Raw genomic sequence first — 20,834 nt, forward strand, 5'->3', positions numbered from 1 at the left:
TAATGAGAAAAAAGTCATTATTTACGAGATTAATCTCATTATTAACGAAAAAAAAGTCATTATTTATGAGAATAAAGTCATAATATTCAAACCTGCTGCTTTTGGAGACACTTGTTAACATGAGGTCTACGGAGGATTTGGTCGAGTTGTATTTTAGGATAGGTTTCACAAACAAGGAGATACTTAATCTTTTGGCACATCAGCATCACATTATCATAAGTATCAGGACTTTAAAAAGAATATGCAAGAAATTGCATCTTTTCCGGCGAAAGAACCAGTCGGATTTGGAGGATGTTGCTGCTTTTCTGGAGGGGGAAATGGCTGAACTGGTCAACTGCAGGGTTATCGTTAGATGCATATACGGGCTATTCAGAGGGGTTTCGTTGTGTCTCAAGAAACAAATCCTCCGTAGCCCTCGTTTTGACAATGGTCTCCAAAAGCAGCAGGTTTGAATATTATGACTTTATTCTCATAAATAATTACTTTTTTCTCGTTAATAATGAGTTTAATCTCGTAAATAATGACTTTTTTCTCATTAATAATGACTTTTTTTCTCGTTAATAATGACTTTTTTTTCTCGTTAATAATGACTTTTTCCTCGTTAATAATGAGTTTAATCTCGTAAATAATGACTTTTTTCTCATTAATAATGACTTTTTTCTCGTTAATAATGAGTTTTTCTCGTAACTAATGACTTTAATCTCGTAAATATTTTTTTTTTCCTTAATGTGGCCCTAATCCTCCGTCGTAAAATCCAAACACACTATTGGAAAATATCTGTAGATAATAACAGCACACTAATGGGGAGTTTTGATGCAATTTATAAATGTTGCTGGCTCTCTATCTCAATTAATAAACAGACATTTGTGTTGTGTTTAAAAATTATACATGCCAGCCAAAAAAAGTAAATAATTTGCAATATTTTCATAAAGTAACAGACTGTGCCCCTCCTGACGTGCCAAAACACCAGGATGATAGGAGTAAAAACTAAGCAAAAAGGGTTTAACATTTATCCCTCTAAAATGTCCGACAGGACAACGTGGCAAAGTTGACATCAGATTTCCTAACATTTGCCTTTAGTTTCATTTTCCATAAGTTTCGTTTTCCTCAAGTCACTCCCTCCAGTTAACAGGAGCGCATAAACAAAAAGTCGTGTGTTATGGTTTCTGGTACAAGAAAAAGTAAGATTGTTCGCTTCCCTTTTTAAAATGTTCTTCTAAATTGAAGTTTAACACAGCAGCATTTGTTTATTTTCTGTAAAAGACCTATATCTATTGAAACCTGAGGTGCCTTGCTGCTGTTTTTGATTCAAGATAAGTGTGTGTCTACGTTGTTTGTATTTCTTTCGGGCTCTACAGCATATGTAACTAGAATACGAATTAAAACATGTCACTTAAGGTTTTAACTTGCAAGTCTATTTTGCAAGGCTATTTTAGAAAGCGTTATGCGTGATAAATAAACAAAGGTGTAAGTGACTAATTACATTTACTCTTATTGCAGTCGTTCTTCTGGGAAAGCAACTTTTACTTTTTTTGAGTAAAAACTGGTATTTGCTCCTTTACTTGAGCACTATCTATTACAAGAGTAAAAACAAAAGTTTGTGTTTGTGTACCTTCACTGGCCGGTGTCAGAGGAGGACGCATCCGGGCAGGGATAGCAGTTAGGAAATTCAACACAATGCACCATAATGTAATAAAAACAGTTCTGACGTTATTGTGTGTTATGGTCAGCATTATTTCCCCACAGCATAGTTAAAAACAGGTTTGTACTTACAGTAATGAATCGCTGATTTAATGCACCGCCCAGTGAGTATACCAAGTCACCTAAATCAAACACACCTAATTTAATGCCATGATGAACAGGTGCATTCTGGGTGTGGCTAATTGCTAAATGCTAACATTTTATGACGGATTCATGGCGTGATTTCTGCGTTAGCTGAGAAGTCGACCTTCAGTAAGGTGTGAGGACTTTGTGCTGCTTAGTAAGCATGTAAACAGTCTGTTTACATGTTGACAGCGAACTGTGTTACTCCTATTTCAGCTCTAAAAAATAGAATAAAAAATAACTATATGGGCTGAGTGCAACAGTTGTATTTTTGTATATATATATATAACGTTGTATTATTCGGTGAATGAAAATACCAGGAATTGCTATTAAATTTAGTTTACAAATTATTTAAGGATAAATGGTAATAACGCTGGTGTTTTTTTTAATGTTTTAATTTCACCATCACTAGCATGTTAGCACTGGCAATGTGGGCATCTTAGGATATGAAGGTAGCTAACAGGCTAATGTTAGCATGTAGCTTAAAGCACTGCTAGCATATGTCATATGTTATATTGATCTTAGACTTGGATATAAAGATAAGGGTGAACATATACTTGAGTACGTTTTCACACAAGTACTTTATTTGATTACTTTCACTTGGAAACTGTTTCATACAAGTAGCAGTGCTTTTACTGGAGCATCATATTCTAGTTCTCTGTATGTCTTTGTTTAGATGGATGCCATATTCAGCGTACTTAAGCAGTTCAGACTGGAGTCTTACCACAAGCAGTTTCTCCAGTTGGGAGTGAAGGATGAAAGAGATTTCCTGGATGGCATAATAGATGAAGATCTGAACAACATTGGTGAGATGATCCTCAACTTGAAAACAAAGCTTGTAAAACATAAATGAGTTAAATCTACGTGTATTGTTCTTTTAATCTTTTGTACCATGCCAATTACACAGGGTGACCAGAAAAATAGAGACATGCTTGTGGCATTACAATCCAACAGTCTTGTTAAAAAAAAATAAAAAACCTATTGTAAAACATTTTAATTGTTTACACTGGCAGAAGTGTTGATTTAACTGTGTGGTAGTTTTCAGGATATAGTTTGTGTCATAGTTTTTGAGATAGCAGTTAGTACTACAGTGTCTTTACATGTATGTTTCTAATAGCCTCATTAACTAACTACAATTTCACAGGTTTAAGCCATGTGGAGAAGAATCGTTTTTCAGCAATGAAAAACTTCATTCGCAGTTGCAGAGCTCTGGATCGCCAAGTTCAAACTGTGATGCCTGTGCAAAAAACACTGGAGCCGTTCTCTCTGTGGTACACATACCCAAAATGTCCTCAACCAATATGTATCAAAGGTAAGAGGAACACATAATTTTACAATTAATTTCTGATCATTTAGGGAATTGGGGCTAGTCACTGACTTAACTCTATTACACAGTAGAATTTGTTTTGTTGCAGTGATCATGGTGCACATATCAACACTCAACTGACTAGCTTCACAGTGGTTTTTTTGAACTTGCAGATATAGATCCGATGCAAAATACACTTGAAGATCTGATGTTGAGGATTGGCCATCTTGAAAGTATTGGTAATTCCAAAGGAGTCTGTCTCTACACGATCGATGGTATGGCCTTGACTGATGATCCCTTCTTCAATACATGTGAGCAGCCCTTGACACCTTTTACAGTGAACATTGTTAAATTTTAAAGTTAATATTGCCAAGTTTACTTTGATTTTATGAACAACAGTCACACTACATAGATACTAAAGCATCCATAATCTTAAACCAGGACTCTCTGAAAGAGCATCCTGCCCTCTGAAAATTGCAGATTGGAACCAGCAGTCAGAAACCCCTCAGTTAACTGAGCTATGTAGCTTCAAGTTGATCTGTGGCTTGTTTTGTTTTTGTCAGTTAGTGTGCAGGGTACTTTTGGGGATGATTTGGTCCCCAGATTTTGCTGTAGAGTGAGCGCTTTTAATTTTCACATTGCTCTTTGGTAAAGGCAGCTGCAGATATGGAGGAAGCTGCCTGGGATGGAATAGAGTTTTGCACCACGAGAGAGAAGTGGTGAATTTACAATTCTCAACCACTTAAAATGATACAAGCCTTAAACTTTATGTGGAAAAAAGAAAGGAATAATCAAATGTTCATACTGAAAAGCCAAATTCGATTTGATTGATAATATTCTGAGTCAGGTACAGTCCTAATGACCTAAGGGTCTGGGCTGCACAGTAACTCTTTACCTCCCTACCTTCCATTAGAAAGTTAGTCTTTCAATAAGTTAAAGTTTGTGGATGCATATAATGGCATGTAGTCAGTGAATTACTATTAAAGCATCTATAATAAATATATTTTTATTAACACTGGACCACATGACTACTTGTATGTCAAGGGTAAAGTTTGTACAACGAAATACTACAAGACTATACAGTTCCTCACAAATCTGTGGAGCTTTATAATGTCTTTTAGCTCTTGTTTTGGTTTTACAGCCCATATCTTCCCTTTTTGCATGAGGCAAGCAGCCATTGTCAGAGAAAAAGCTATTTAAAAAATAACCACAAAAATCTTAACTGTACACTACGGGCTCAACATCAAAACAAAACTAGAGGCTAGTTGGTAGTAACATAGTGAGGTATTTTGAAGCTAAATAGTCAGATATTTTTATCAGGAGTTGGTCAAGATCAAAACTGAGCTAAAAGGAGTCAGGCTGAGACCCCTCAGTCGACTGAGTTTTTTTATTTTTTTGCTTGTCAGTGTGCTGTGGAGTGTACCTCTGGGGACAATTTATTCCCCAGATTTTGCTGTGGTGTTAGCACTCTTGACTTTCAGGCTACTCTTTGATACAAGCAGCTGCGAAAGTGCATGCAGCGGCACCGAGCGGCGAGAGAGAGGCCGCACCACAAGGTGAACAAATGGTGAATTTACTGCTCACAGCAAGTTAATACAACACTGACTTTGGCTTTGTTTCATACAGTATTTAGTGTCTGCAAAAAATGTTGTTGCACGTTTGAGATCTGATGTTAGCACTAATAACTTGTTTACTATATTACAGGAATGTCGCTGTCACACTAAACGTCCCTCTAAGCCCACGTCAAACTGTAAAACTTCAGATAGAAAAAAACTCCAAATTATCAAATATTTGTATTGAATTGCCAGCTCTTATAAAAACTGGCATAATTCTGAGTTGTTTACTGCCCTAAAAAGGAGTGCATGTTTGACTTAAATTCAGCAGGTTGCCAGAAATATAACTCTAAATAAATTCGTATTTCATTCTGTATCTGCGGGATTTGTATTGAGGAAACTGGTAACAGGTTCATCATACCAAGTTAAAATCTTGTCTCATACAGGGTCTTTGAAAGACAGGCATATTGAAAACGGAGCTACAATTTATGCCATATTTACACCAAAGGAAAACCTGAAACAGTCTCCTGAAATACCAAAGCGAGAGGTTGGTGAAGCCTACGGAGACAATGTGGTTCGATGCCACATCATGCTCAAGGTTCGTCTTAACTGTGCTGGTCAGGATGCAATTAATGAGGATATTAAGAGTATGGAAATACTGTTTATACAAACTGCATGTGTTTTTTTCTATCGCAACCATTGTAAGCAGTGCTTAGGGCTTTAAGACGCTATTGCAACCACTTTGGGGATTGCAGGTTTTTTAACATACATTTTTTTCTTGTTGTTTTTATTTACTTATTTCATACAGGGAGACTTTGAGGTGAAGGTAAACTTGGCAAGTGACACCATAGCCAGTCTGAGACTCAAGCTGGCAAATGAAAGTGGAATTCCAGCACACGTCCTTCACTACAAGTAACTCAGAATAACCACACCAAGGACTGATTTTATGTCTTTATGTCTCTGTCATCATTCAGATTTTCCTACACAGTACTTATGTTCTCCTGTGCTAATTATATTTGCAGAGGTCAACATTATGGAGGTGACACTCTGCAGAGTTGTGGGATCTCTGCAGCGTCAACTGTTAACTTCTCTTTATCCACCTTTTCTGATAAGCACACATACGATGAGACAATCTACATTAATGATTTTGTGCCCTCGGTCCAACAAACCCAGAAAGGAATCAGTGTGTTCCTCTCTTCACTGTATGCTGTTGTAAGTTGTTTTTTGTTTTATCCCACGTCACACGCACACACACACACACACACACACACACACACACACACTTTATTATGTTGGTATTATATTATATGACAGGCACAGAGGTCCCCTCTTTATGCAGCCTTTGCATTTTCACACAGAACCAAACAACAGCAGCTGCTAAGGTGTGTGATTTTCAAGAGCATGCTTGCATCACAGAAGCCAAAGGGCCGTGACGGGCGTGACATGTAACACAACACCTTTTGACTTTAAAGATTGATGCCACGTCCCCACTTATCCCACTATGCTTAAGTAAGGTTAAAATATCCAAGATGCAGGCGTTGCTATCTTGTGATAGTGATGTCATTGAGAGTCCGACCGTCCGACCAATCCCAAGCAGCACCACTGAATGCAAGCTTATGGATTTTCACACACAGCTGTCAATCACTGCGGAAAGTCCCCTTTTTGTATGATTGAATAACTCATTAAAACCAAACTTATCATAAAAACAAACACTTAAACAAGCTCTTGAACAAACTTCAGGGTGATGAGAACTACCTTCAGTGATAGAAAACATCTTTGGGGAAAATTGTATCTGGCTTTTACTTTGAGGTTTTAGTGTGGCCCATGTCCGCTTCACTAACATAAAGGGGTGGGCTTTGTGGCCTATACTGCAGTCAGACACCAGGGGGCGATCGAGATTGAAAAGTTGCACTTGTCCATCTTTATACACAGTCTTTGAGTTTGACATATAACATCTGCATTGGCAGCACTTATAAACAGTAACAATGTCCATGACAATCATTTACAGCCTGTTATATAGCGGCTGATCTCAACTCTGCTCAGAGGGTAAGGGGCTTACTGACTTTATTATTTCCCAATTTGTCGACATTTTCACCTGCTGAATGCCACCAGCTGCTTTTTAAAATCTCCCATGTTTGGTCGTATGCATAATTCGTCACCAACACGTAACACCTGTCCTGGCTATGGTACCGTCCTCCTGGCTGTCCCTTTTATAAAGTTGCTTTGGCGATGTTACTACATCCAATAACGGCATGAAGGCAAAACAACTCTGTTCCCCTGTTCTGCAGTTGTACCTTTTATAAAGAATGATAATGGAGAATAAAGGCATGAAATTTCCATCTTGAAGAGACTGTAAAAGGGGCCGTAGACTACAGACACAGAGCAGTGTGAATTACTTTTCCATGGAAAGTCATTCTGTTGTCGTGTTTTTAGCCTTTAGTTTTTAGCATGTTAACAATGTGGCAATGGCTCAAGGGATGTCAGTGCCGGATGACACCAAGCTGTACCCTCTTGCTACTTGAAAATAGTCAAACGAATTGGAATAGATGGCAAATATAGCTGTAAAGTTGCCACATTGCTAAGTCATTTTACCCTTCCCTCACCTGTGAGCTTAATCCTGCTTTGCAATACATGTTATTATATTTTTTTTTTTCTTCTAGGAAAATCATTATTCAACAGAGCAACTGAAGAAACTGATCTCCTATGTACGGAAACTAACTGGATGTAACCCTCTTGCACAAAGTTTGCATCAGTTACTCTGCAGGAATGAAACACTAACGAGGAATCAGAAGGTAAACAATATAAGCCAGTATAATTCTCCTGAATTGTCTGTTTTAATTAATCTAGTTTAGTTTAATTTATCTTTTGATTTATTATTTGACTCTGTCTTGACCATGTTTAATCCTATTATTAGTGTTAGTATTTCTGTTTACTGCTAATATTATTTGAGTTGTATTTATTCTTATTGGTATGGCCTGTTGTTGTTATTTTTGTTTTGTAATTGTTTTTCTCTTGTTTAGTTCTACTTAAAATTTTATTTGGCCTTTGTTTAGCATAATTGTTTGGCTGCTATAGTTATTATGCCTCTGCAAGGAACCCTTTTTGCTTCTGCTTTGCCTTCTTTATCAAAGCACTTTGTAAACTCTGTTTTTAAAGGTGGTATATAAATTCACTTATTATTATCATAATTACTTATTGCCAAATTACTGTTTGAAGTGGGCCATCTCATGTGCTGTATTACAAATTGAGGATTTTGCATTCAGATAATATATAAATGGTGCAAAACCATATTATTTTTGTGCAAAACTCTGTGCATTAAAAAACTTGTATTAGCATTTCTGGCTTTTGGAAACAGGTCTATTTAGGAACAATTTTCTGCAAAAACAAAAATGTGTATACTGTTGGTAACAGCAGCAGATATCTCAGCAGATATGTTTTAACTATCTACATTGTTTCTAGAGGACGTTGTCCTGTAATTTGGGTGAACTGAACCTTTACACAGTGACATGTACCATCACCAGTACCCATTCCTTTGGGGGTGCTTGTTCTTCTGTTGCAGATTGCAGTCGTTGAGGGCTTGTACATCCTCTTCAGAGAGCTTTTGCCTCAAAGTGGAACACAACAAGAAGAGAAACTCATTGAGGACTTGGATGTCTTTGAGAATTCACTGTACTGCTGGGCACATCTCTTATCAGAAGCAAAGGTATGAGGATTTGACTGATATGCTCCTGTAAAGGGTAAAACCACTAATGTTAGACTGAAGTTGCCAGTATTTTATGCCTCAGAGCTGGCGATAGCTGATGCTGGAGACATTATGTCTATTCATCTGTTGATGCCATTGGGGAATTTCTTCAAATTTTGCACAAATGTCCACTCTGACTCATCAATGAACCTGTTGGATTTTGGTGGTCATAGGTCAAAGATCAAGGTCACTATGAGCTCATGAACCAAGTGTTTGGCCAAAACTTGAGAACTCAAATGCTAAGTATGACGGAATTTCATACAGATGTCTTATCATAATTAAAAATTAGGATAAAATAATGAAGTAATATCCAAAGGGTCAAAATTCACCTTCACTGTGACATCATAATAATTTGAAAAAAATACTTTTCTGGCCATTATGCCATAACCAAGGAACAGCAGGGGAGACATTTGGTGAGATACTGAATTGGTGTGCATTTATAATGTATTCAAGTATTTCAGTGTATAATGTATTTATGAATGCATCATGGCAAATTCCTATTTGATTGTTTGTCACATAAGTAATGACCATTTATTATATTTATGACAGACACAGTCAGCTGACCACGAGAGCTTTGCAACAATCAGCCTCACATCAGAGGATGGCAGCCGCTTCTCTGAACCGGTCAGAGTACCTGGAGTTCCTGGAACCTTTGAACGAGCATATGTTCTCCAGAAAATCAAAGGTAAAATAAACATAAACATTTTATATATGAGGGGACAGAGCTTTTGTCAGTCATGTTTTAAATGCACAGTACTGTCAGCTTTACTCCATGTTCTATCATTTTGTTTAGATGGAGAGAAAATTCCAAATTGCACTGAAGAGATCTTGCGAGAAGCATCATTACAGAGAGCCAACGACATTGAAAAAATCATACTCAGTTTGCCTCCGTCCATAAGAACATATCCTCTTTGGATTAACCATGACAAGTCGACTGGTCAGAAGTATGTATCATATTTTTTTACTTTTCTTAAAGGTTTTTCCATAACATGTTATTTTTCTGTGAAGTGCGAAAAAAGTTTGCTTTTCGCTTTGAATTCAGACTTAAAGCCTTGCTTTTCATCCAAATTTACAACAAAGTGGCAGCTTCCAGATAAAGATGGAGAAGACTTTTAGAAGTATGGAAGAAGAATTAAAATCTCCCTACCATCAACACCTTAATGTGACCCCTCCTCTACATTTGAAGGAGCTAGGACAATGTGATGCACGCCTTGTTCTTTTAAGTGAAGGTATGCCATTAAATTAATCTGAATGCAGTTAACATACTTTATTTTCTGTATATTAGTATTTATTACAATGTATTATTTAATTCTCTCTGTTCTTTATGACATTGGAAATTTAAATTAAAATGGAAAAAAGACATTTTATGACTATGTTTATGGAAAGCTCTGTAATTTCAATAGTTTCATTCATTCAGTTTTTTTTCTCTGGCAGACAATGTTGGCGTGTGCTTGACCAAAGACAAAGGATCCCCTGATATGATCAGAGTGCTTGATTGCCTGGATGGCAAAGAAAAAGTTGTGGATGTAAATCTGTTGGCAGCCAGGTAAATATACATTACAATGTCTACCTTTTATGTTTCCCAGCATCAAGGAAGCCCTCTGTGCAGTAAACTAATGGCCAGAGTTACAATGTTGCAGCAGAGGTATTTCCTTTAAATTACTGTATGAACTTCTGTAAAAGTTACACTACTATTTTTCTGACTTGACATTTAAAACAGGACTGGTGACCAGAGAGACGACCAAAAGTTTGTCACAACCAGGACTCCAAAAGAGGCCATACTGGTAACACTTTATCTATGTCTTTTTTTCTTTTTTGAATGTGGGATTGGCTGGGAAAATGTTTTTGTCTTATTTGATTATCATGGTGCCATTCCATTAGTATACTGCACCTGTAGTAGTTTTACACGATGAATATAATTTCAGAAGATCATCAGTCTTTGCAAATATCTGCAAAAAATTGCATTATAAAAACACACTTTAAAGAGAGAAAAATTTTACCAGGTGCTGATCGACACAAGCTCCTCCATGGAGGAGGAGTGCTATGGAAGTGCAGGAATAAAGAAGATCAACATTGTGAAAGAGCTCTTTGACAACTTTGCAACAAGGACCATGGCTTATGATTTTTACCATGTCATCGGTCTTGTTAAGTTCGACTCCCTGGTGAAGATTCTCCACACATTTACAGAAAATCTGGAGAATTTCAAGGTAAAGTCAGTCTTTCATTTTTGTCAAATTTACATCTCACTGTAATGCAGTAATATATTTTTTTCACATTTGTAGGATCACATTCGCAACATTGAGGCAAGTGGATGTACTCTGCTGTATGATGCCTTGCGACGTGGGGCGATTGAGTTGGAAAAGGTCAAGATGAGGTTCCCAGATTGTCGACTTCGCATCATTTGTCTCACTGATGGACATGATTCTGGGTACATTTCCTCCTCTAATCAGTAATGGTACCTTGCTTATTCTTGACCTGTTAGTACATATATTAAATGTGCATACTATGAACAGTAAGAAAAAGTAACAATGGCTTCAAAATGTCAGCTACAACTAGTGATATTTTTTAAGTGATCTGATGTGATAATCTCATTTTTCCATAGTTCCTCCGTAGAGCCAGATGTTGTTACAGCCAAACTGCTGAAATCTAACATTATTGTGGATTCAGTCCTTCTTGGGGATGTGAAGAATAATATGCTGCATGGAATCAGCAATGCCACAGGTATGGCATCTTTTAAAGACAGCTTCCTCAAAGGTCCAGTGTGTAGGATTAGTGGCACCCAGTGGTAACTTTACAGAACTGACGTTACCACTGGGTACTTCTGAGGGGGGAGTTACATTAATCAAGTCTGGAGAATATAAATGTGTGAATGACCTTTTCCAGTTGTAAGGGGCTATGTCCACCGAAGCGTCTTTTTTGTTTGTTTGTTTGTTTGTTTGTTGTCCTTAATGCTTTACTATGGTAGCAACACTTTTTTATGCCACATTTCAAACGCTGGCAGGATGGATTTTGCACCAAGTGCTGTCATCTTTATTTATTTATTTTTTTGAAAGAGTGTCCAGCGTCAATGTCATTTCAGCTGTCCGGTCATAGTGGAGGAAGGACACACAGTCTAGCTTTAAGACAAACGGTCAAATCTCACAAGTGCAAGTGCTAAACAAACAACAATGGTAGAGAAATCTGTTCATATACTGTATATACGTATTATGTTTCCACTGATGAACCCACACAGACTGGATAGTCTGCCCTCTCTCCCTGCATGCTTCAGCCTACCGCTCATCCAGAACAGGTACTCCCTCTGTGCTGACATGTTTACTTCCATGGATATTCTGTATCATAGCAACCAGACGCAACCAAAAGAGTCTCAGCCGAATAAATGCTGCGCCTCCAAACGCTCTCAAACACTCCAAGCTAGGAGTTTCCTGCCATTTTCAGCTGGGGGAAATGTGGAAGACACGGCCTCAGTGTGAGAGTGTGGGTTTAATTCTGGAGATGGGTCTTATTTGGAGGAAGCAGTAGAGTCTTGGTTGTTGACACCAAATGACTATATCTGTTATAATATTTTAGCTTGTCACCAGAAGTCCTATAGTGCAACAGACATCTTCTAGACTAGTAAACATCTATTTGGGAAGGAAACTTTATTGTAACTCAAAAACATGTTTGTTTTGATGGACATGGATGTGTACTCTTGTCAGTCTCTCCACCACACATCCATATTTCTCCCAGGTGGTTGCTGCTTCAATCCGCAGACAACCAAAGAAGGTCTGAAGCTCTTTGAGATTGAGACAGTTCTGTCTCTGGAGCAAAGGAATCTCAAGGAAAAACTTGACCCATCTTCTGTCAGTCAGGTAGTTATTGTACATCATTTGCCCATAATTGTGCTGGAAGTGATATAAAAATGATACATAATACTGTGTAATACAGGCATAACCTTTGAACATTGTCTTGATTAGTTGATTATTTTGTTCTTGTCTTTTTATAGCACCATCTGTCAAGGATTTTCACAACTCATGGGTATGACGAATGTCCAGAGACGGCCCTGCCGAGCCAGATAAACAGCAAAGTGACAGTAACAGAGAGGTGAGTGATAGTCAGCAGTCCCATAGAGCAGTGCTTCCCAGCATGTTTTCTGAAAGAACCTATTTTGTATCATTGAGTAAACTGACAATACCTGACTAAGTGACATATTTTATGTATATTTTATTTAATATCTAATGTATGACAGCTAATTGACTTTATAATCATCCAAAAGAGTAACCCGAAAATGCAGGATATTTGTATAAAAAGACCAATTTTAAGTTTTCATCTTGAATAATATTTCTAACTTTAAAGAAAAGTTTTCTCTATCTTTGCATAAATAAATTAAATGAAATATAGGTACTGCCAACCCATAATTTGGGTCGTGGCCCTCCAGGCTTGGAAACAGTTGCATCAAGGCTGTTCATCAACCTGTGAAGTAATGAGGATGATATCCATCATCTGAAGATGACCACTTTTTACCATTTCATTTGATTTTTAGCACAAAGAACTACAGTTGTCAATGGGCCAAAAAAGTTACAACCCGAACCAAACCAACTCACATAAGTTTAAGCCCAAACGTGACACATATGAGATAATCATAGAAAATACTGAGCCCGAGCTCAGGATACAGCCGACTCTCCACACTGTATCTCCCGCCAGAGATGCTCCCTGCTCTAATTTAACAAGTTTAGTAATTTAATTTATAAATTACTAATAATTTACTACTAATAATTACTAATAATTCCCTAATTTAACAAATGTAAGGGAATAATGATCACTTTTTAATATTTTTAATTGATTTTACTTTTTTTATTAATTTATTTATTTTTCTCCAACAGCCCGAGCCCGATCTGACCCAGCCAATTAGCACACATTTTTAACCCATACCCAGACTGACCTGTCAGGCTTTTTTGGACTCGTTGACGCTCGTTGGAGTTAAGATTGAGAAATCTAGATTAAGTTAACAAAGTGCAGATTAGTCTGTCTGAGTTTATAAAAAAACGTTTTTTTGATCACTGTTAACAAAAACAAGATTAAGTCTACAGACGAGCAGCTTTGAACTATGACTTCAAAAAGTAATAATCATATCTTTTTACTGTATACTATGCAACTGTATGCTTTATATTTTGTGTTTGTATTTAAAGCAGTCATCATCTTTCTAAATAGCGCTCTTAAAAAGAAGATTAGGGAGTCAAAGGGGTGGTTTCTGGAGAAGGACAAGCGTATCCTGGAGGAGCTGAAGAGCCTTCATTGTAACCCACATCCCTTCTTCAGAGTCTTTCCATCAGAGTCAGACTTCAGTATGTAGCATGTTCCCTCATTTCACTGTCATGTTTTTTTTCTGGGGCACATGAATAGCAAAGAGTGAAGTTTTAGTTGTGCATTATTATTGAGTTTAAGCAATAACACAAAAAAGGGAGTGCTGTTGGACAGAATATCAGGCTGCCAGATCTACTTGTTACTGCAGGACAGCTAATTTATGTCATATGCATTTATCTCTGTTTCCTTTTATTGTGCATAAAATGATATATACAAGATGTACAGAATAATGAATAGTGTTGATGCACATAATTGTTATTCCTTTTTTGCAGGTGTACAGTTTGTATCCATGTAAATATTTAGTCTTTAAAAGCAGCAATGGTGAAACTGTTTTCCAATCTTTTCAGCTTTCTGGAGAATTCTCATGGAAGGCCCTCCTGACACTCCGTATAAGAAAGGAGTGTTTGAGCTGTACTGCCAGTTTGGTCCTGACTACCCAACGAAACCTCCAGTCGTCCGCTTTGTCACACAAGTATCCTGCCAAAATACAAATAACTGGAAAGTGTTTTGCATAATGTGCAGACACACACTGCAGACTGATAAAGCAATGACATCTGTTTGGAATGTGTGTTTTCTTAACATGATGACAGGTATACCACTGCAATGTCAACAGCGTGGGCCGCATCTGCCACAACATATTTGACCGCAACTACAATGCCCACATCACCATGAGGGAGATCCTAGAAGCTGTGTTTGGACTCCTCATCATCCCTGAGCCTGATGATCCACTCGATAGGTGAGACTTATGCGTTTAATGTGCACCAAACTTTATTTTCACTGCTGAGGACGTTATTGACCCACTCTCATGCTGCTCTGTTAATATTACATTTGGCGGAAATCCATAGTTTTAATTTGGATTTGATTTCGTTGTTTGAAAATCTCTGAACTCATGATGTTTGGCATTGATTATTTAATAACTTAACCCTGAACTCCCGGTGTGAATTACCCAATAATTCATTCGTCAAGCGTTTAGATAACTGTTTTTACTGTCTTTTGAAGAAGATGGGAGAGGCTTTTTTATAACAAACTGACTGACCAGCTTAGAGATTACTTCACCAGCAAAATGACCGTTTGTATGTGCATTTCTGTTTGTGAAGAAAACAGTTTCTCCGGCATGCCTCCATGGTGAGCAAAGAATATCCGTGATGATTGAAATGATCACACGTAATAACAACAAAACTATATCAAAACATGAGTTTACAAACTCGCAGAACTTGTGCAGTTTAATCCAAGTCTCATTTATCCAGTTGTATGATAAGTACTTCTGTAACGTGCATTTTCACGAAAACGTTATAATTAAAAATGCTTTTGCCCACGAGTAGGGCACAGGGCCTTCACATTCGTCTTAATGCGAACTGTGAGCAGAGTTAAAATGCACGCTCATCCCCAGTGCAGAGATTGTTTTTACTGATGTGTTTTAAATCGTAAGGTTTAATGAAATTGCATGTGTTTGGGGAGCACGAGCATGCGACTGGATACATGACACTTGGATTATACTGCACAAATTTTGTGAGTCTGTAAAAGGATGTCTTGATATAGTTTTGTTGCTGTTAAATGTGTTCCCCATTTACTTAAATTCATTAAAAAAAAGTTTGCCTTTTTTTGACCTTTGTTCAGCGTGGCGGCAGATGAGAGAAACATGGTTTTCCTTAAGAATGGTCACTTTGCAGGTAAAGTATTCCTCAATATCAGGCAATATATTTACCCCCAAACTTACACAAGAGTACTTTTTTTTTTCTTTGAATATATATATATTTATGATGCAAGCCATTCATAGACACATGCACCTGTTTCAAAATAGATTTTGATGTTCATGACTGTGCCGCTGCTGCCATGTTTGATCTTACTGGTTGAAAACAGAAATCAATGATGCACAATATAGAGTTTCAAAAACACAATAATAGCTTTACCAGTACGACATGCAATTGTTTACTGTAGCTCCTTGAAAAAGTATTCCCACTATAGTACTATTGTGTTTTTTTGTGCTGTTGTATTAGAGAACTGTTGATTCAACACTATAAAACAAATATCAAACATATTTTTATATAACTTGTGTTGATGAATGTCATATTTGGCTTTCACATTTTTTCTTTAAAAGCATTTTGGCTGAAGAATTCCTGACGAGCCGTGAGACATATGAACAAGAAGCTGAGAAACACACAGTAGAAACTGCAGGAAAGTCGATGGATGACATGGAGAAAGTAATTGAGCTCCTGTGTATCATTTTATTAATAGATATTTGGTGCCTTACATGTTTAACGTTTCCATAGTGTTTTACACTGTTTCTTTGTTTTTTTTATTTAAAGAAACTGGTGGAGACTGTGTCACAGTTTATACCCCAGCATCTGATCTGTCCGCTCACCAAGAAGATGTTTGTTGATCCTGTGAAAACAGTGTACGGCACCGTGTATGAACGCAAGGCCATTGAGGAGCACCTCAAACAGTGAGTTCATTTATTGCTGTTTAGCAATCATTAAAAGTGAGATTTGTGGTTACCTAAGTGACTGAAACTAGTTTAGGAACCACACGGTTGCACATGAACTCATCTTTTTATGTCAGGTTGGGTACGTAAGTGTAATGAGATTTTCTGCACATTGTTTTGCAGACACCAGTACGAGCCGACGGCCGGCCCAGGACACGAGCTTGAAATGAGTGACATCAGAGTCGACCAGGATATGAAGAAAATGGTGATGGATCATCGCTCTCGGCAAATCCAGCTTTAAAATACAGCGGTGTAGTTTAACATCAGTATCATCACCAGCTGCTTTTTATATTAATCTGCACAAGTTTGTTATAGACTCATCATTCTGTTGTTTGGAAAAAAAATTCTGCGGGTTATTTTGATCCATTTTTACTCCTGCCCCATCACTTGTACTTTGTATGGAGAGCGATGGACAGTTATTTGTTTCTTCTGTTGTCTGATGATGCTGATGATGCTTTTGTTTGGAGGTAATTGTTGTTTTGACTTTTGATTTTTCAGTGTGGTTTTTTTTTTCATTCTGTCCTATTCACTTATTGTTTGCAACATTTTAAAATTACATTGCATTTATTTTAATAGTGATAGTAAAAAACAAAATGTGAGTGATTGAGTGAAGGATGCAGCAGGTTTTTCTTTCATAATTTTCAAACACAGAAATACTTCTCCCTGTTAAAACTGATTCTTATTAATTTGCTATTAAGTCACGTGAGATTTTTATGCAGACATGCCCAAGGCCTGATCTTTATATGTGAAAGGAGCAACTAATAACTTTGCTTGCCTAGAACGCCAGATTTGCCTGGTCTGGTGCTGACCATACAGGCTGATTTTCATCTGCACATTAAGCACAAATTTAATAATTATTACTTTAGAGCAGATACTATTAGAGGCGAATCATTCTCAGCAAGAATAGTTCTTCTTATAAAAAAATATAAAGTTTTAATTTTTAATTGAAAACATTAAAATTGTTTTTTAATTTAATACATTTTAATCTATACAATTATCTTTGAAGAAAGACAGTTATAGAATTTGACAAAACAAAAGACAAGGCGATATCTACATGGGGGTATCATTCAACAAATAGTAAAGGATTTAAGGCCTTGCACACTTGCCTCAGTTTGATTGCTTCACTATTCACTTCTATTCACTACTATTTAGTCCATGTAATGTTTCAATGTCGTGTCTAGTTACTATTCTCAGTTATATGTGTTGCATTGCTGTTGTCCATTTGCATGTTTAAATGTAAAATTTCTAAAATAAACATTTGTTTTTGCAATCAATAGTCTTACTAAACAAATATATAATGCATTTTCTTTCCAAACGAATAATGGAACTAGTCATGGTCTTAAAGAAATATCCTAAATCTATCTAAAATAATTTTATACAGTTGTTCATAAAATAAGTGACATAGGTGACATCATCGTCTACATTTTTAGAGCACAGGTTTACAGGATAAGTCAAATAAATCATTTCTTTGGGAGAATTAATGACCAATTCAACAATATTCAATTGTTAGATTTACGTCCATGCCAAGTGACCAATCCCCGTTGCCCATACTGCCCCTACGTCACACTCTCGCACTACAAAATAGAGGAAGTTAATAACTTTTGTCTTCAAATTAAATTCCCCTGCGTTAACAAAAATCTATTAAATGCATTATATGCCTTAGTACTTTGAATGTCTGTTACATGGTAATTTCACATCATCAAAACTGATTAATCAAAACATGAATCTCATCATTCACGTTTGTACGCGTTGTCGACGTCTGAAATCGCCTGCGTCCGTAGTGCTTTTATTTTGAAAGCTGTAGCGGGAGTCTTTTAAATATGTGGTGAAACTTTCCGGCTTCATCAGACTCATGTTGAATTGTGTGCAGGACTGAATGCTGTCGACTCGGCAGATTTGAGTGGAAATAGGAGGAATCAGACAGCAGGTGAGTTTTTCCTAAAAGTTTAAACCGTTAGTGTCTTTGCTTCGTCGGTTTATTTACGTTCACCATAAAGTTAGACTGAAAACTTGCGACACTAATGTTACCTCAGCGGGTAGTTTTACTTCAGAGCTGCCAGCCTTTATAGTAACATTAGCTTCACTTTAAAATCCCAAAATGTGTCATTTATTTAAACTCGTGGGAAGGACGTGTGTGTCAAAGTAATACTCTTAAAAACTAGGACTAATGAGCAGTAACTTGGTGTGCACAGCTCTGCAGTCATGGCACTGCTTTTCTATCTTTATTAGTATTAATTACTTTTTATGCAGCTAATCAATAATCTAAGAGTCAGCATAATGATGGTAGCAACAACTTGAATGGATGAGTTTAATGCGTCGAATATTTTTTAGATGTGTTTCTACTCATTGACCCTCCTCTGATCATGCACTGAGAGCAGCACCTGTCTGTCCTGCAGAACCTGTTTGCTCTCACGTTTAGATAAATCAGTTCAGAGACATCCTGAAAGGTAAAAAACGCTGAAACTCGTTTTGAAACAGTCAGGTTGAATCTCAAAATATGTGACATCTGTACAAAAAAATGAGAAATTACCTTACGATTGGGCCACAGTTTTCATATAAACATTTAAAGGAACAGACACTAGATTAATCCCGTTTAAACCAAACTGCTGCAGGTTTTGGTGCTTAAACACTACACCTTCCTGTCAGTTTTGTCAGAAGCATGACATGATATGTACTTTCCTGCAAAACGAAGGGAGAGAATTATTCCCCTTATAATGTTTTGCAACTGTATTATTATTAGAATTAGGTAAAATCATTTTGTAACACTTTCTTGATTGTGCAGTAATTACAGCAATAGTCAGTGCAATTATTCAACTGCAAAATACTTCAGTATACGAGTTTATTCTTGCCAACACCACTCCTGAATTTGTCTAAAACATGTGATGCACATTTTCTATATATTTCTGATTCATAATTTTATTGGTGTGTATATTGTGTTATACATTGTAGAATAATGCCTATATTTCTATTTTTCTAAAACTTTACATACTAGTTTCAGACATTGTTATTTAACATAAAGCACATTTTTACACACTTAACATGCTCATCATATTGTACATATTTTTATATTTTTAAAATGTTTTACATACTGATGTGAAAACTGGAGCATAATGCATGAATTTTTAATTCTTTCTTTCATACTGGGGATTATTAATTAATCTGATTGATAGATGTAATGTTAATCACTGTGGTCAAATTCTTTGTCACTGCCTTATGGACATTGAAGTGAGTCTCAAGCAAATATGGAGCCCCTGTTTGCCATTTATTCTTTTGAACCTACCAAAATTTTAAATTTGGTATAACACAATTTAGAAAAAAAAGAAAAATACCTTTTTAAAAGGCTGAAATACTGAGACAAATTAGAATGAATGAAATTAACTTTAACTTCTGTCTCTTGTAAAATGGATTTTTTTTCTGTCTTTATTTTGTTTTTTGTTTAATGTCCTGAATAAAACGCTATATCTACTGTTTAATACATTTACCTAAGCTTAGCTTCCTCAGTCACGTCCCATCTCTACATCCCGGTGACCCCGTGACCCCTTTCCTCCGCAGGGATGTGGTGGGTGCTGTGGGTGCTCGCCGCCTTGCTGGCTCTCTTCTGCACTCTGGATGTGTGGTACTTCCTCCGGGCAGCTGCTGTGATCCTGCGGGCCTGGTTCCAGCCTCCGATCTGGGACGTCACGGCAGAGCAGATCCGAACAGGCCGGGTCACTTCCAACGACATCGACATGTGCCACATGAACAACGCTCGTTACCTGCGGGAGTGTGACTTTGCCCGCTTCTCTCTCTACATGCGTAACGGCGTGTTCAAGGCGCTGCGAGCGCTCGGAGCCTCAATGGTTGTGGGGGCCACCACCATCCGTTACCGCAGGGCTCTGTGTATAGGTGAGGGGTACGAGCTGCGGAGTCGCATCGTCACTTGGGATGACAAAGCCTTTTTCCTGGAGCAGAGATTTGTGTCAACGAAAGATGGGTTGGTGTGTGCCGTCATGTACTGCAAGCAGAGCGTCATACGCAGCAGCCCAGACAAGATCATGCAGCACCTGTGTAAACGGAAGGTAAGAAACGAATGAATAAACACGTGCAATGTTGTCACCTTCAGTAATTGAAGAACATTGCGTCTATGGTGTGCTTCTTGCAGGTGGAGTGCCCTGAGTTTCCAGACGACCTTCAGCACTGGGTCAACTTCATCTCGGCCAGCAGCCAGGCCCTCAGAGCCGAGAGTGGACTAGACGAGAAGGACAAATAACATATTGCAAGGGAAACTTTAAGACTGGCCTTTTGTCGGATGTTTGATTTACCAGCTCAGGATTTACAAGACAGTTTTCGTCTGACTGTAACACACTTGTGCCTACACATCTGAAAACAGGCTCTAGACCTCAGTACTTAGCCATGTCAACACTGGAAGAATTTGCACACCAGATTTTTTGGAGATGCTGAAAACTGATTACTAATTCAGGAATAAAGTAATACGACTGTATGAAGTCTGTCTTAGTCCTATTGATGCAATAGTTAAAGAGGAACACCACCTAAAATTGGGAATTTTGGTGTTATTTCCACAGTTTATGAAATTTCAATCAGTATTTG

At 37.4% G+C, this 20,834-nt stretch overlaps 2 protein-coding genes across 2 annotated transcripts; both read left to right on the forward strand.

Annotated features, from left to right (window-relative positions):
• Positions 1-1,087: 1,087 nt before the first annotated feature.
• On the forward strand, positions 1,088-14,495 carry LOC121951668 (uncharacterized). The gene is given in 23 exon segments (XM_042498094.2): positions 1,088-1,181; positions 2,501-2,630; positions 2,969-3,136; positions 3,304-3,441; positions 5,130-5,281; positions 5,492-5,595; positions 5,706-5,895; positions 7,344-7,475; positions 8,243-8,386; positions 8,975-9,110; positions 9,219-9,369; positions 9,506-9,654; positions 9,860-9,971; positions 10,146-10,209; positions 10,429-10,632; positions 10,708-10,853; positions 11,028-11,146; positions 12,152-12,273; positions 12,408-12,505; positions 13,613-13,746; positions 14,113-14,237; positions 14,356-14,379; positions 14,382-14,495. Coding segments are annotated over 22 exon segments (2,769 nt in total). The 5' UTR covers positions 1,088-1,181; the 3' UTR covers positions 14,409-14,495.
• A 3,555-nt stretch (positions 14,496-18,050) lies between these two features.
• Positions 18,051-20,727, forward strand: LOC121951640 (protein THEM6-like). The gene is made up of 3 exons (XM_042498041.2): positions 18,051-18,174; positions 19,800-20,305; positions 20,389-20,727. Exons 2-3 carry the CDS (start codon positions 19,802-19,804, stop codon positions 20,494-20,496), a joined length of 612 nt encoding a protein of 203 aa, XP_042353975.1. The 5' UTR covers positions 18,051-18,174; positions 19,800-19,801; the 3' UTR covers positions 20,497-20,727.
• Positions 20,728-20,834: the final 107 nt, after the last annotated feature.

Source organism: Plectropomus leopardus, chromosome 12, assembly GCF_026936395.1.
Source record: "Plectropomus leopardus strain MGB_pleo_1.0 chromosome 12, ASM2693639v1, whole genome shotgun sequence".
Taxonomy (NCBI): domain Eukaryota; kingdom Metazoa; phylum Chordata; class Actinopteri; order Perciformes; family Serranidae; genus Plectropomus; species Plectropomus leopardus.